The sequence below is a fragment of the Pagrus major genome, chromosome 5 (genome assembly GCF_040436345.1).
Source record: "Pagrus major chromosome 5, Pma_NU_1.0".
In the NCBI taxonomy this organism is placed as follows: Eukaryota; Metazoa; Chordata; class Actinopteri; order Spariformes; family Sparidae; genus Pagrus; species Pagrus major.
In genome coordinates, this window is record NC_133219.1 from 16,578,654 (window position 1) to 16,592,397 (window position 13,744).

At 39.2% G+C, this 13,744-nt stretch overlaps 1 protein-coding gene across 2 annotated transcripts in view; it reads left to right on the forward strand.

The window, feature by feature from the left end:
* Nucleotides 1–11,575, forward strand: part of LOC140996005 (spermatid perinuclear RNA-binding protein-like) — a 71,857-nt gene extending 60,282 nt beyond the window's left edge. The window contains exons 13-19 of one of the 2 annotated variants that reach the window (XM_073466204.1): nt 2,250–2,458; nt 3,845–3,994; nt 5,234–5,368; nt 6,425–6,565; nt 6,649–6,772; nt 7,516–7,566; nt 10,963–11,575. In XM_073466204.1, the coding sequence (XP_073322305.1) occupies nt 2,250–2,458; nt 3,845–3,994; nt 5,234–5,368; nt 6,425–6,565; nt 6,649–6,772; nt 7,516–7,566; nt 10,963–11,051 (899 nt within the window). In that variant the 3' untranslated portion in view covers nt 11,052–11,575. Of the gene's footprint in view, nt 1–2,249; nt 2,459–3,844; nt 3,995–5,233; nt 5,369–6,424; nt 6,566–6,648; nt 6,773–7,515; nt 7,567–7,661; nt 9,529–10,962 lie in introns of those variants that run through there. The other variant, XM_073466205.1, reaches the window with a different exon arrangement.
* The last annotated feature ends 2,169 nt before the right edge of the window (nt 11,576–13,744 follow it).

Consider the following 13,744-nt stretch of genomic DNA (forward strand, 5'->3'; position numbering starts at 1 on the left):
AATGAAAAATGGGCGTCAAACGCAACAATCACTGGTTTTATCCTGTGTAGTTTATCATAGTGAATGGCAACCAATGCTTCTTTGCTTTCCATGACTTGTTTCATAAAGTTGACCCATAGGAGCACAATCGCTCAGTTGTAAACATGTCAGAGTGAAAGAGGAATAATGTTGTTGCTGCTGTGAGGTGGAATTGCGAAACAGAGGGTCACAGTCATTTTTTCTTTCGTTTTGTAGGTTTTCCAAATACAAGACAGCCAGAATCACACACACACATCGCTTGAGATGCCATTGTTGGTTTTCATTCTTGTTCTTAGAAGTCACTCAAAATGTCGAGGAGGGCGAGCAATGATTGATCTTAAGACGTCTGTCGTGTCATTTAAATCGCCTTTCATGACACAGTGACCAACTTAAACAAAAATATGGAGGTCCAGTCAGGCTTGCAGCCTGGCACCGTTTCTATTTATTATCACATCTCAATTATAGGCGAAATGAATGATTAAAACTCGAGTTTTGCCCTGTGTTGTTTGTAGTTGCTGCTATCAGAACAATGGAAAACGAACTGGTTGTCTTTGCAACAGCAGTGCCAACAATAACACTACTTGGAAACACTTACTTTAACTGTAAAAGCTCTAGAAAGATGGGATATTATTGAAAACCAGCATTATAGTCATACTTTCAACTTTCATAGAAACAAGAGCCAGATGCCGTCAAAGAACTTGAAGGGCATCCGTTCCAAAGAAACAAAAATCGCTCTTGTGAAAAACCCCTCCTTTATGGAAACTGTCCATATACTTCAGGACAAGTAGTGTGTTTCTTTCAGTATAAAAATGCAAATGCTGTTATGGTTAGTTAATATTAATATGCTGTTTGCAGATTACTGACATTACTGTTAATAATAGTGCAATACTATACTATACTAATATTTTAACGCTGCTCTCTTTTTACTGATTGGAGCCGCTGATTTTATTTGAAAGTTCATTTTAAATGATCAGACTGATCAGTCCCAGACCTGCAGAAGAATTAATCTCAAAATATAAATTACCTTCAGAAAGACATCTGATGCCCATTAACTTTGAAACCCCCTGACCCTTATGACTTTAAGAGTTCCATCAGAAAAAGCATCTCTGAAAGCAGAAATCAAGTGCAGTAAATGAGTGGTAGTTCTGCATAATACAGTAATGTTGAAGTTTATGACTGTCCGTCATCATCATGACTCATTTTAATTCAGTTTGTCTTGTTGTTATTCCAGCCTGTTTAAAGACTGAACAAAGTGAAAGAAATCTTTTGTCTCTTAAAAGCACATTTGACAAAGTTGGAAGCAGGAGGGCAAAAAACATCTTATTAAGGAGTCAGCAGTTTTGTTATAATAGATGTCACCAAGTGTCACGGTTTCATTTTCAATTCATCTGCGAGATATTACTGCTCGGGAGCTCTGGGGAGACAGAGCGCTCTCCTCATCTCTTGTCAGTGTGGAGGTGTGAAGGGTCTCTGACTGGGACTGTGTCATCATTGTAACACCAAGGGCAGTGTCTGTCATCTCAGTCTCATCAGCTGGTTATTAACAGTGAAGAGCACTCAGCCAATCAAACGGCTTCGGAGACCTCCTGAGCAATCCGTCTTATTACTTATTACTCTTATGTTATCGGTGGAGATTAACCTTTGAATGAGTCCGTGCACAAGAGCTCAGCATGTATTTTCAGGTTAGAGATGTCTTTGTTTTCTTCGCTTTGAAATTCAGTTTGTCAGCACATGCTCTGAATGCTCAGAAAAATTGGCGACATTAAAACCTGTTTGTTTTCAAGGACTATACCTGACAGTTGTTGTACACTCAACACTTGCCAAGAATCTGTAAAGAATTTGGGAGATGTGCTTTTTAGTTTAAAGCACCACCAGACCGGAATCATTTGTCTAACTTACTCCAAACAATTACCTCTATTCATGACTTCAAGACGACTCTTTCAAATGTCCTTCTCGATTTTATTTGCGTTCAGTTTTATGGTAATGAAGGTTGTCATTTGAACACTTTAAAATCAACTTGAGACAAGACTTCCTCACATACATGTTTATCAAACTGGACAAAATTCATTCAGATTGTGTCTTTATTATGTTCTGATGGATTGTTTTAACTGCCTTGCTCAGCGGACGAGGGACCGTTGACCTGTTCCTAAATGGAATGTGAACTCGGAAGATAATAAAGGTTTCGAGTTTTAAAAAACACCAAGCTAACAAAAACATCTTTCTTCCTTTAGTCCTGGACTGGAGAATGACGGATCCAAACCACCCCATGAACGCTCTGATGCGTCTGAATCAAATCCACCCGGGCCTTCAGTACCGCCTGCTGTCTCAGTCTGGCCCAGTGCACGCTCCGGTCTTCACCATGTCTGTGGACATCCAGGGAACCACCTATCAGGCCACTGGGAACTCCAAGAGAACCGCCAAGCTGCAAGTAGCCCTCAAGGTATTCAACAGAGTTCACACTGTTACATCAAAAAATCTAAATTAATGCAACATGCTCTCCTTGAAGTGATAGCAGCCAGTACCATTCTACAATTTACAACTCATTAAAGGTGGTGGAGCTCCTCCATTTTCTTTTTGCATTGCATTGTGGGACAATAGTGTCCATGATCGGCAGAATCAAAAGTCAGGTTCTGTCATCTGCATACCGACTTTTAGCCACACTGGCGGCTCTAGAGAAGGCAGTTTCTGATGGTCAGTGCGGAGATTCTGAAATATCTCAGCAGCTTTTGGATTGGCAAGAAAAGCAGTACATTCATGTTCCCCAGAGGATGAATCCCTCTAACTCTAGTAATCCTCAGATTTTTCCTGCAGCACTATGTTGAGATTGGCATTTGTGATTTTGAGTGAAATTGACTATGAACTTGAATGATCCCTTAACTTTTCAACAAGCACCATCATCAGGTTCAAATGTAAACTCTTCCAATATGTATATGACCAAATATACCTGCAAAACTAATGACATTCCTATCATCAAATTATACTATGTTCTCTTCATGATGTTTACAAAGTTTATACATCTAATTAATCTAAAATGCATTGTTGATTCTTTCATATCTCATTAATAACAAAACCTTCCCTAATAAGTTTACCCCAAACTACAAGTTAGTCTGAGGCTTCATTGTTGGGTATTAAAAATGCTGGCAAAGCAACACAGTACATTAAATAAGAACAGCAGAAACGTCAGATAGGTCGGACTACGGTGTTTTACTTTATATCTTTAAATGTTACAGTTATGGCTGAATATAACAACGGAAATCTCAACAGCGCAAATCAACTGCCAGCTGTGTACCTGGAAGTGGTAATTGTTAAAAGGTAGAAGCCAGCTGAGTGCTCAAAGCGTTAAAAACAGGACTTGAGAGGTCACTCCCTTTGTACTCGCAGGCGTCAGATGATTTAAAAACTTGACCATTAACTCAAACAAAGGAACAGTTGAGGTGAAGAGAGAATGTTCTTTTTGTGACGAAGCTTTGACTGAACTTGTTAAGTTTGACTGCTCACACTTCGTCACACACATTTATTTATTGAGTTACACATTCACACGTTAGAGCTGCCCAGTACAGCCAGTCTTTGTGTTGTTGTTGTTGTTGTTGATGGCCACTTTGCAGCCTTACTGCCGCAGCTGTTAGGTGATTGAGTGCCTTGCTCAAGGACAGCTCAGTCAGAGATGATACAAGTGTGATTCATTTCCCGCCTGTGGTGACTTCAGGGACTGTCAGGGCATTAGAGAAAGCGACTTATCTAATAAGATGGTGGTCAGCCTAAATGTGGAGGAAATAGCATGTAAAAAAACTAGCATATGAATGTGTGTGTGTTGTTGCCTCCTCAGGCGCTGCAGGCTCTGGGCTTCGTGCTTGGCGGCGACGGAGACATAGACTCGCTGAGCGCCGACGAGAAGTCAGATGGCGAAGGCAAGAACGACAGGATGTCCACCAGCTCCAGCTCCACCTCCATCACCTCCTCCACAGACACACAGGAGGTGGGGAGCGCACACACACACACACACACACACGAAAGCACTGGGATTATTAACACGTACACATGAGGATTAGACTGGTGCACAGACGGACAGTGGCCTTTTGTGAAATATCAGTGTCACCAACCTGTGATGTGATGGAGATTCCTCACTTCAAAATCTCTAGTTAAAGTGTCAATGTGCCAAAAAATAAGCTGCAACAAACAAGTTGAAAATCTTTTAACAAAAGTCATCTGCCTCTGTTTTATTCAAGTTGTTTTAGAGGGATGCCCCGAATGTGGACAACATCTAGTTTGAATGCACTTTGGACAAATGCAGCTGCCAGTAAAATTTAATGTTGTCATCTTTCTGAGGCCTTGATCAGCTTGAGAATACATTTTTCAACAGGAATCACTGAATACTCTTTAGGCAGTAAAATGAAAGCCTCCAACATTCACGCACCAAGCTAATCCTTCACATGATGATATGTTTGGTCACAACAATTCATAAAGTGTTAAACAGAGTAAAAAATACAAAACAGAATCAGACTACTAACGTGATTAATCTTCCAGGGTTTAGGGACTTTAAAAGCCCTGTCCCTTTTAGATTTGAATTTGGTTTGAGGGAAATCAGAGTCGCTGTTCTGCTACAACATAACCTCATTACAGAGTTCAGTCAATTTGTTTTTTTCCCTTTTCAGATAATTTTATTTGAGTTGTTTTGAGAGGCCTGAGCTGATTGATCTTTTCAGTTGTTAATATAAAGTATTTTTCAAAGCATAGCCATCATAACTGTGCGCAGCACAATTTTATTTCAGTTTATTGCAGTGTCCTGGAGACTCCTTAGATTCATGTCAGGCCTTCAGGATAACCACTACCTTATAGGTTATTAAAATAACAAACGGGGATCCAGAGTGATGAAGCTAAAATTAGAGTGATTTAAGGAAGCCATTTTATATAATCTGTAGCCAAAACAGGTATTACAGTTGTTCCCACGTACCTGGGGACAGCAACCAGGGACAACAGTGCCTAATCCTGTTGTCCTTCCTTTGTACATAATTTGTCCCTTGTTTTTGCAGGAAAAATCCAGCCGTACTTTACAATGATAAGTTAAACCTAAAAAGTCTGTTGCCAGTTGAAATAATCTACATGCTGTGAAAGGACTGATAGGAAATCATGTCTTACTTCGAGGAAACACGAGCACTTAATTACATTTAGAAATAAAACAAATGTAAGACGTGCGTCTCTCCCTCTGTGTCTGTAGTCCAGAGCTCCAGGTCCAATCCTAACAGCAGGAGGTAAAAACCCAGTGATGGAGCTGAATGAGAAACGCCGCGGCCTCAAATACGAGCTGATATCAGAGAGCGGCAGCAGCTACGACAAACGCTTCATCATAGAGGTAGGACAACACACACTCACACACACACACCCCCTCACTTCTTCATTTCATAGATTTCCTGTCTTCCTTTCAGAGGGTCTTATTAGGAATTGATGAGAGAGGGAACGTGTTTGATGTTTGCCACCTCGGTGCTTCCTGCATATCAAAACATCTTCACACATCTGAAAAAATCCCAGAAAGACAGCTGCACATGAAACCAATTCTATACTGTGAGATCAATCTGTCGTTTGAGTAGAAATACAGTGTTTTTGGTTTTGTTGGTTTGTTCTAAAACATATCCTTTTTTTGAGTGTTTGAAGCCAACTGCATCAACTTGTTGTAAACCGCTCCTTTTAGCCTGATGAATGCCAGCTGCTCATGACAGGTGTATGTTCATTTTAAGCACAATTGTTGCCTCTAAAACTGCCATTAAAGTCTGCCTGTTCTTCTCCGTTTGTGGGCAAGGTTCATTCACAAAAATGTCCCCAGAGTAACGAAGAATTTCACACTGCAGAGCTTCAAGTTGTGCTGTCAGAAATCAGCTGACACATTGAGCAGAGTCACTAATGGTACAAGAAGAAGGAGTTAGAAAATATTAATAAGACAGCTGTCGGCACCGTGTCATCAGAGCTGTACTGTGAAATGGTTTAACATGAAGTCAGATGCTAAAACAATCTGACCACCTCATGTGACAGATATTAGATGAGAGAATATCACAGGCGACAGTAGTTGATGTTACACTGTGAGGTGTTATAACAGATGATGATACTGAGCTGAGACTCTGAGGCAGCCTGACTCTAAATTAGCAGTTATGATGATGATAACAGAGTGGACAGCATATTAATTTTGCTTAACTACATTGAAGTGAAATATTTCATTTTGGAATTATAAATGGTCCTGAGAGTTCCTGAGTCCAGTGCGAAGCCTTGAATAGGCAAACAGTGGCATATTTTTGTCAATCAACAAATTGTTAGTTTTAGCTCTGATTCTAAAAATTACAACCTGGTTACAAACATTAAAGGAACATTAGTTTTAAACCTTATTAGAAGACATACTCCTCTGTGTGTGTTGTGACAGGTGGAGGTGGACAAGCAGGTTTTTCGGGGGACGGGTCCCAATAAGAAAGTAGCCAAAGCCAGCGCAGCGCTAGCTGCCCTGAACAGCCTGTTCTCTGGCTCCAAATCTACGACCAGCAAGAAGAAACGGCCCAACCCTCCTGTGAGTAAAGTGTTGCCTATAAGTCTGAAGTGATACAGCATCATGTCACAGTGCTGATGTGTGCTGGGTGTGTGTTTGTGTAGCCAAAGCGACCCGTAGCCTCGGTGCTGACCCTCCCGGCCCTCGCTGCCAGACCTCCACGAGTCCCGGTCATCCCCAGAGCTCCATACATCAGCACCCCACCCACACATGGGTACATCCCCCCAGGTGAGTCCAGCTGCATGACAGACTACCTGCCACAGTAGCTCCGTTGGTAGAGAGTGCGCCCCATGTACAGAGGCCGTGCCCTCACTGCAGACCTTTGCTCCTTTGCTGATGTCATCCCCCTCTCTCTAATCCCGTTCCCTGTCATATCTCAAGTTGTCCTATCAAATAAAGCCATAAAAAGGCCAAAAAAACAAACAAAGTCAATTTGGCCTCTGGGAACTTACATGGTTATTTTATAAAGTAAATGATTATTGAAGGAATAATGAGCTAACCAATAAATAATGGAAATAATTAACTGCAACCACAAAATCAAGTTCAAATACTTCTTTTTATCTATTTATTAGTTTATTTATGTAAAGATATTGCATTATGAATGATAAACAGAAAGCATTCAGAGTGCAGAGCTTCTCCAAGGCTGCTCAGTCCTCTAAATCTATTTTACTGCTACAAAGATATTCAGAAATCTTTCATTTCTGTTTGGATTTTCATTAAAAAGCACACAGTGATAGACCATCATAACATATACATGCAGTGTTTGAGTAAGTGCAAGTTCATGTTCAAATCAACTCAAAATAATCACCCGTGGTAGAACTTGCTATTTAAGCTCCTTGATATCTGTCAACATGTTTCTTAGATATCCTGTAAACTTCTGTAGGAAACCAACAGGAACAACAAAAGGATATATTAATGCAGTTTTGTTTTGTGATTAAACTGTATAACACTTTGTATGATTTCCATCACAGGTTTTGGTGCTCCCTATGGTTACAGCCCTGCAGGTGCCCTCCCTCCCTACGGTAAACTTTCACTCACTCTCTCTGATCAATAATCCATCCATTTGATTTATTCATCCCAACATTTGAGTTCTTTATTTTTCTTTGCTCTTCCTCAGGTTTTCCCTCCAGAATGCCCTCAGTAGTTGTCCCTGTCATCAGAGTCCCCACAACATACCCCGTCACCCACCTCTACCCCTATTAGGACCCTCCCTCACCTCACCTCAGCTACTTCTTAGGAAATCACTTGTTTAAGTCGTATTTTGACTGTCTGTTCACAACACAAGTTTTCAAACCAACACTGGAATCCACAAACCTTTGACCAGTGTCCCTCGTCAGCCTCAAATCCTGCAGCATCGTTATTGTACAGCATGTTCCCTCTACGCTACACTAGAAACCAGCAAGATTAAAATGGCTATTAGAAATTTGTGTGGCAGTTTTCTCACTATGTGTGTGAACACAGAGTTTGACAAATAAGCTCTTTGATCATCAAATTGTTATGCAATGAAAGACTGAGGTCAGCATTTAGTGGACTGCAGTGTGTTAGACTGTTCAGGTAGATATTACACTGTAGGGAGCTGCAGATCTACTGTAGGGAACTAAATAAAAGCTATTATACAAACAAATAAGAAATAGGAAACACAACCATACACCAAAGTAAGCACACTAAATAAACTTTAAATGTCATTTATGGAAACTCTAAACAATAAGTGGCTTCTCAAGAGACTAAAAAAAACCAACTCAGCCTACTACATTTCTCATCTAAGGTAATAAATCTATTATAACCCAACATCAACAAAAACAGAGTCTGTAGAGCAAAAATAAAGTCGCTTTTGGGAGCTGTGAAAAAGGCAGTGTAATTACACCAGCTACCATAACCATCGTCATAGTAAGGAACCACACATCCTCCGATAGGAACTAACTTTTGTCTTTTGTTCCACACACAATAAGTTCCCTAAACTAAATATTCACCATGATTAACTGAATATTCACCAAAATGAGAGAAAAAACAACCTTTTTTATACAGCTTCTGTTGGATTTAAGTTCCCAACAAAATGTTTTGTTACTTTCAGTGAGTATTTATTTTTCCTAGAGTGGATAATTAGTACTGTAGTTGGATCTGTTTGTTTGTTTAGTTCCCTACAGTGGCCAATTAAATGTTCGCTGTAGGGAACTAAAAAAAAACAAAAAAAAACACCAAGTACAAAATATCCAGAGTTAGGAGTTAAAAACCTTTTGGAAGGAACAAAAGAAATCTCCAACAGTACACAAAACATTTAATATCCATTGTAAGTAACTAAACATACTTTCCTGAGACATAAAGAAACACCTGCCATACACCGACTACTAAATATACAATGTGGTAACCCACGAAACTTTAGAGAAGTAAAAAGAAAATACCCACCCTGCACTTATAATGACATGAACAGTGAAGGGAACTAAACATCATCTGTATGGGAACTCACTCAACATCCACCATTGCAAAGTAATTCAGTCATCGTAGGGAAGTAAAGACATATTAACCTAAAACAACATACACTGACTACTAAATATTCAATGGGGAGCTTAACAAACAAAGTGCAACTTCAAGTGTAAGGAACTGAAGCAACAGCAGCTCTAGGACACTAAGTAGCATCTAAAAGTATGCAGATAGAAAATGTAGGCAAAATGTAATTGATCAGAGAGCTGCTTTGTCGAAAGAACCGCTCATGGATGTGATCGCTGTTTTGTATTTTAATTTCTCTCTGTTTTCTGTTGCTGTTTTAAGTTTCTGTGAGAGAGAAAAAAAACAGGTTTACAATAATCGGTTGCACTGAGAAACATTTTTCCTCTTTGTTTGGATATTGAATGTCCAAGTTTACAGTTACTTGTTGAGTACTTGAGCCATTTTGTGTTGAGTTGAAATACTTTCTTCTTCAGAGAGAGATTTTATTTTGACCTGTTTGTAGGTTATACTCTGTTAAAATAAATGAATATTTTTGTCAACAGCTGAGTAACTGGTGGTTTCGTGAACGTTTTATTTACGATTCATACACATTTCATGTACACATCCAGGTAAAGGCCCTTTCAGACACAATGCGACAATGGCAGCACTGCACTCTGAAACCCATTATTTCAACTGGCTTCTGCTGGTCCATGATGGCTTTTCACTGTGCAGCATGATGCTCTGCAAGCTCCAGCCATGTGTTGTGACAGTCAGGCAGGCACGAAGGGCAAAATGGAGGGAAAACACATTGTATGCATCTGATCTCCATAAATAAACACATTTACAGACCGTAGAGGCTCGTGGAATCATGTTTCCAACCAAGTAGGCATATAAGGTGTGTTTTACCAGGTAGTAGCTTAGTTTTGTTCATTTTTCCCCCTTTTCCTGAACACCTAGACAGATGTGCGCTAAACCCAGCAGCAAGTGCAGCTCAAACACTGTTGTGTCTGAAAGGGCCTAAATATTTTATCATGAAATAGTATTTCACATTATTAGACCACCTTATTACTTTTTTATACACTGGTTAAGTTGTCCTATAGCCTGAGGAATATGAAGTTAAGTTTGTATAGCCATTATACAACCTGCACTGACTCATGTAAAGTGATTTTTGTTTTCAACTTTCTTAGTTGTTTCATATAAAAGTAAGTCAGCTTCATTCCTGATCCATAACTTCTTTAACCTGGTGTGTCCACTGAGAAACTCTCAACGGATTACTTGGTTTATTATTACTTGAACCCGACTTTCAAAGCTTTGGACATTATTTCTATCCATAGATAATAATAACATTGTACTCACCACGATAGTTAGCTCTGCGAGTGCATCGACATCACTAAAAAGAAGTCAAGTAACAGAAATAACAGGTGAGCCGGATGCGTTTGGAAAACAAAAGCAAACAGTCAAATTATTATCCACACTGTTGTAAGCATCCGTCACTAAAAACATCCATCCATTATTATCATTATAAAACTACATACACTACATAGAAATGATGGCCAGAACTCCAAAAGTAAGTTGTAAGAAACCGAAATGATCCTTTAAGTTAAAGCTGCTCCAGGCTGTTTCACATATAGACAGGTGCTATTAGCAGTTTGTTATAACTCTTTAGCAAATCTGAACACCCAGAATTCAGCTTTTACTTTGCTGTCCTTGGTAAAGGGGTCAGTAAATGTGAACCGCTGCACTACATCTGCTTATGTCCCCCGAGCTTTAACAGTTCTGGGAGCTGATAGAAAATGTAGGCCTCCTGAGACGATGTATGTATGTCATCTGCTTTGAATTTGCAACTTCAAAGTTTCAGTGATCACACGGTTGAAGTGCATCCCACATCCATTCACACCTCATCACCTCAGAGTGAAGGAAACCAGATCTATATTATGTGATAATAATTATTTCTGTTCCTGTTAACCCTGGTTGCTCGTGTCTCCTGTCCTTAGGCGGCCTGTACATCGACAGTGCCTATTACCAGCCGCAGACCATAGCCACACCTATTATCATCCACTTGGGCCCTCAGGATCTTTTCTGACCCCGCCGATGTACCGAGAGCAGCCTCGGCAACAGCCTCGACCTCCTGTTTAATCCCTCACCCTTATTAAACTCTGTCAGCGCCTCTCAATTACTGCGGCACCGCTCCCCCTGGTCGCTCCCTCCACACCAGACACAGCAGCAATATTGAAAGCAATATGGAGGAGAAAACACCTCGGGCAGCACTCTGTCACACCCAGGTCGTGTTTCGGTGAAGAGGAGGCCGCAGCCGAGGCTTTTTTTTGACTCAGCTCAGTCAGAAAACATCAATAAATCACAAAGCAATACTTTTTCTGCCTTTGGGAATCTCAACGTGTTCCAAAGCAACTCGACTGGAGTCTGAAACGGTTTTTCAGTCAAGTTGCAGGACTCAAACAGACCATCAGCACTGGCACATTCACAACATTGTGACCTACTGTATGTGAATACGATATTTACTATCTGTATATATGGCTGTATGTGAGTTTTGAAAATATATATATATATATAGATATATATATACACATGTTAATATGTTTGAATATGTAAAAGCCAACAATGGATACAGAAACATATTTATAATATATCTGAATGTAAATAGTGACTGAAGTAGCTTTGTATTTAAAGCACTCTCAGATATGCTATCTATGATTATTATTAAGAGTTAAATACATTTTACAAACTGTCTATAACACTGTATTGGTATGTTGATGGTATATAATCCCTATTTAAACATGATTGAACATAGTAGAATAAGTAGTAATTTTCCATTTCAAAGCACCAAGATGAATATCACGTTTTAAGAACTAATCAGATCTTAAAGGGGCACTATGGAGTTTTGGAGAAGAAATTCAAACTCAGAATTTTAATATTTACAATATTAATAAGGTCATAATACAAACTCAGGAAAGTTTTTTTCCATAATTGAGTCAACAAGCTGCTCTCAGGGGAAAATAAGGTCCCTAGAACACTGTTTGAAGCTAGAAAGATGGCAGGGTCCGCCAAATTTAAAACAAATTTAAAACAGTATGAAATTGTGTTGTCCTTTAAGGTCAGTTTGTTTATTCAGTTTATTCAGTCACAAAAACGAAAAGAGTTTGTTTATTTAGTTTGGATGTAAAATGCAGTCAATGAAGATCTTTCTGTTCTGATTAAAAATGATTCCCCAAAACTACATACTGCACCTTTAAAAAGAAGTTTGTATCTGTTTTAAACCCTCCTGCTGTTACACATTCATTGGGTTTTTGATTTAAATCAATGGATCCCAACCCGCAGGCAGGGGCAAGGGGTCTGAGGTCAAATCATAGGTGTCACAAGATGATTAAAAGAACGATAAAGGAAAAAAAAACAAAACAAATTTCTACACATAAATATGTTTTTCAGAATATTTAACCAGTAACGAGGGCTCACAAGTTCTTTGTTTTAAAGGCTCTCAAGCCAAAAGTCTCGTCATCCTCTATGCTCATCAAGGAATATTATAACTTCTCTCATAGCCTTTCTCATGACATATGTAATTTTATATCACAATATCTATACATATTGCACTATAGTAAATATTATAGAGAATAAATTGAGAAACTGTTTATGAATGTCTGTTTTTTGGCTATTCCAATTAATTACCCGACAAGTCATCCAACAAAAATCCTGAAAATCTAATATTGTCACAGAGCAGAATCACTGGCCACGAAGGTCGAACACAAAGAGAGATTAAAAGGACTGATATCTCTGTTTAAACTGGATGTCAGTAGTCAATCAGTGGACTTTAATTCCCCTGTAAAACCTGTTTAAGACATTTGAGTGCTAACATTAGCTAATGGGTTATTAAATGTGCTATTTAAGGCCTACCTTGAAAATATGACCCAATGTTCCTCCTGGCTTCACTGTAAATTGTCTTTGCAGATCCTTTTCAATTTGAAAGCTCTTTTTACTTTTTAGACCTTTTAGTTTCCCACCCTGAGCATGATGTCAGAGGAAAATGGCCGCCATGTGAATATGGTCTGATTCTAATCTGAGCTACCATTGAAAGACAACAATATCATAATTATATCTTGGTTGAAATGACAAGGTGCTCTGACTTCGCCATTGTGTATAGGAGTAGATACTCATTTATTTTCTAATATATACAGAAAACCTCAGTGTCGTGTTTCAGTCATACAGACAGACTAAATACAGAATCCCTCTTTACTAAAAATACATCGAGCAACAGATGCTCATGGAGCAGTCTGTTTGGCTTAAAGGTGTAATGTGTAAGAATTGTCCACCTTTTGACTTTATACTAATAATAATACTTAATAAAATAAGGGGCAGCATATCACCAGAGGAACTGCTAACTGCTGCCAGATGTAGGTGCCATTAGCTAGTTAGCTCAGTTAGCTGTGCAGCTAGCAGTGTGGACTGCTGCGAGCACTGGTCTGGGATGGGGCTAGCTGGTTAGCATGCTTAACATTCTTTGCAACACAATATATAGAAGTCATAACATCGAAACTGTTATTCCTCCACAACCAAAATTCTTACATATTGCAGCTTTAACTTCTCACAAGTTAGTACAATGTTTAATAGTTTTAAGATTCTCCAGGTTTTTGCTATTTATTATTATTAGAATTGTTGTTGGCACCCGATTCCTGTCTGGAAAAAATGTTGCGCATTCATCAAATGATTTGTGAAAATGTGAAAAACCTTTTACTAAAGTGAGCCCCAACACCAGTCCCGTTAGCA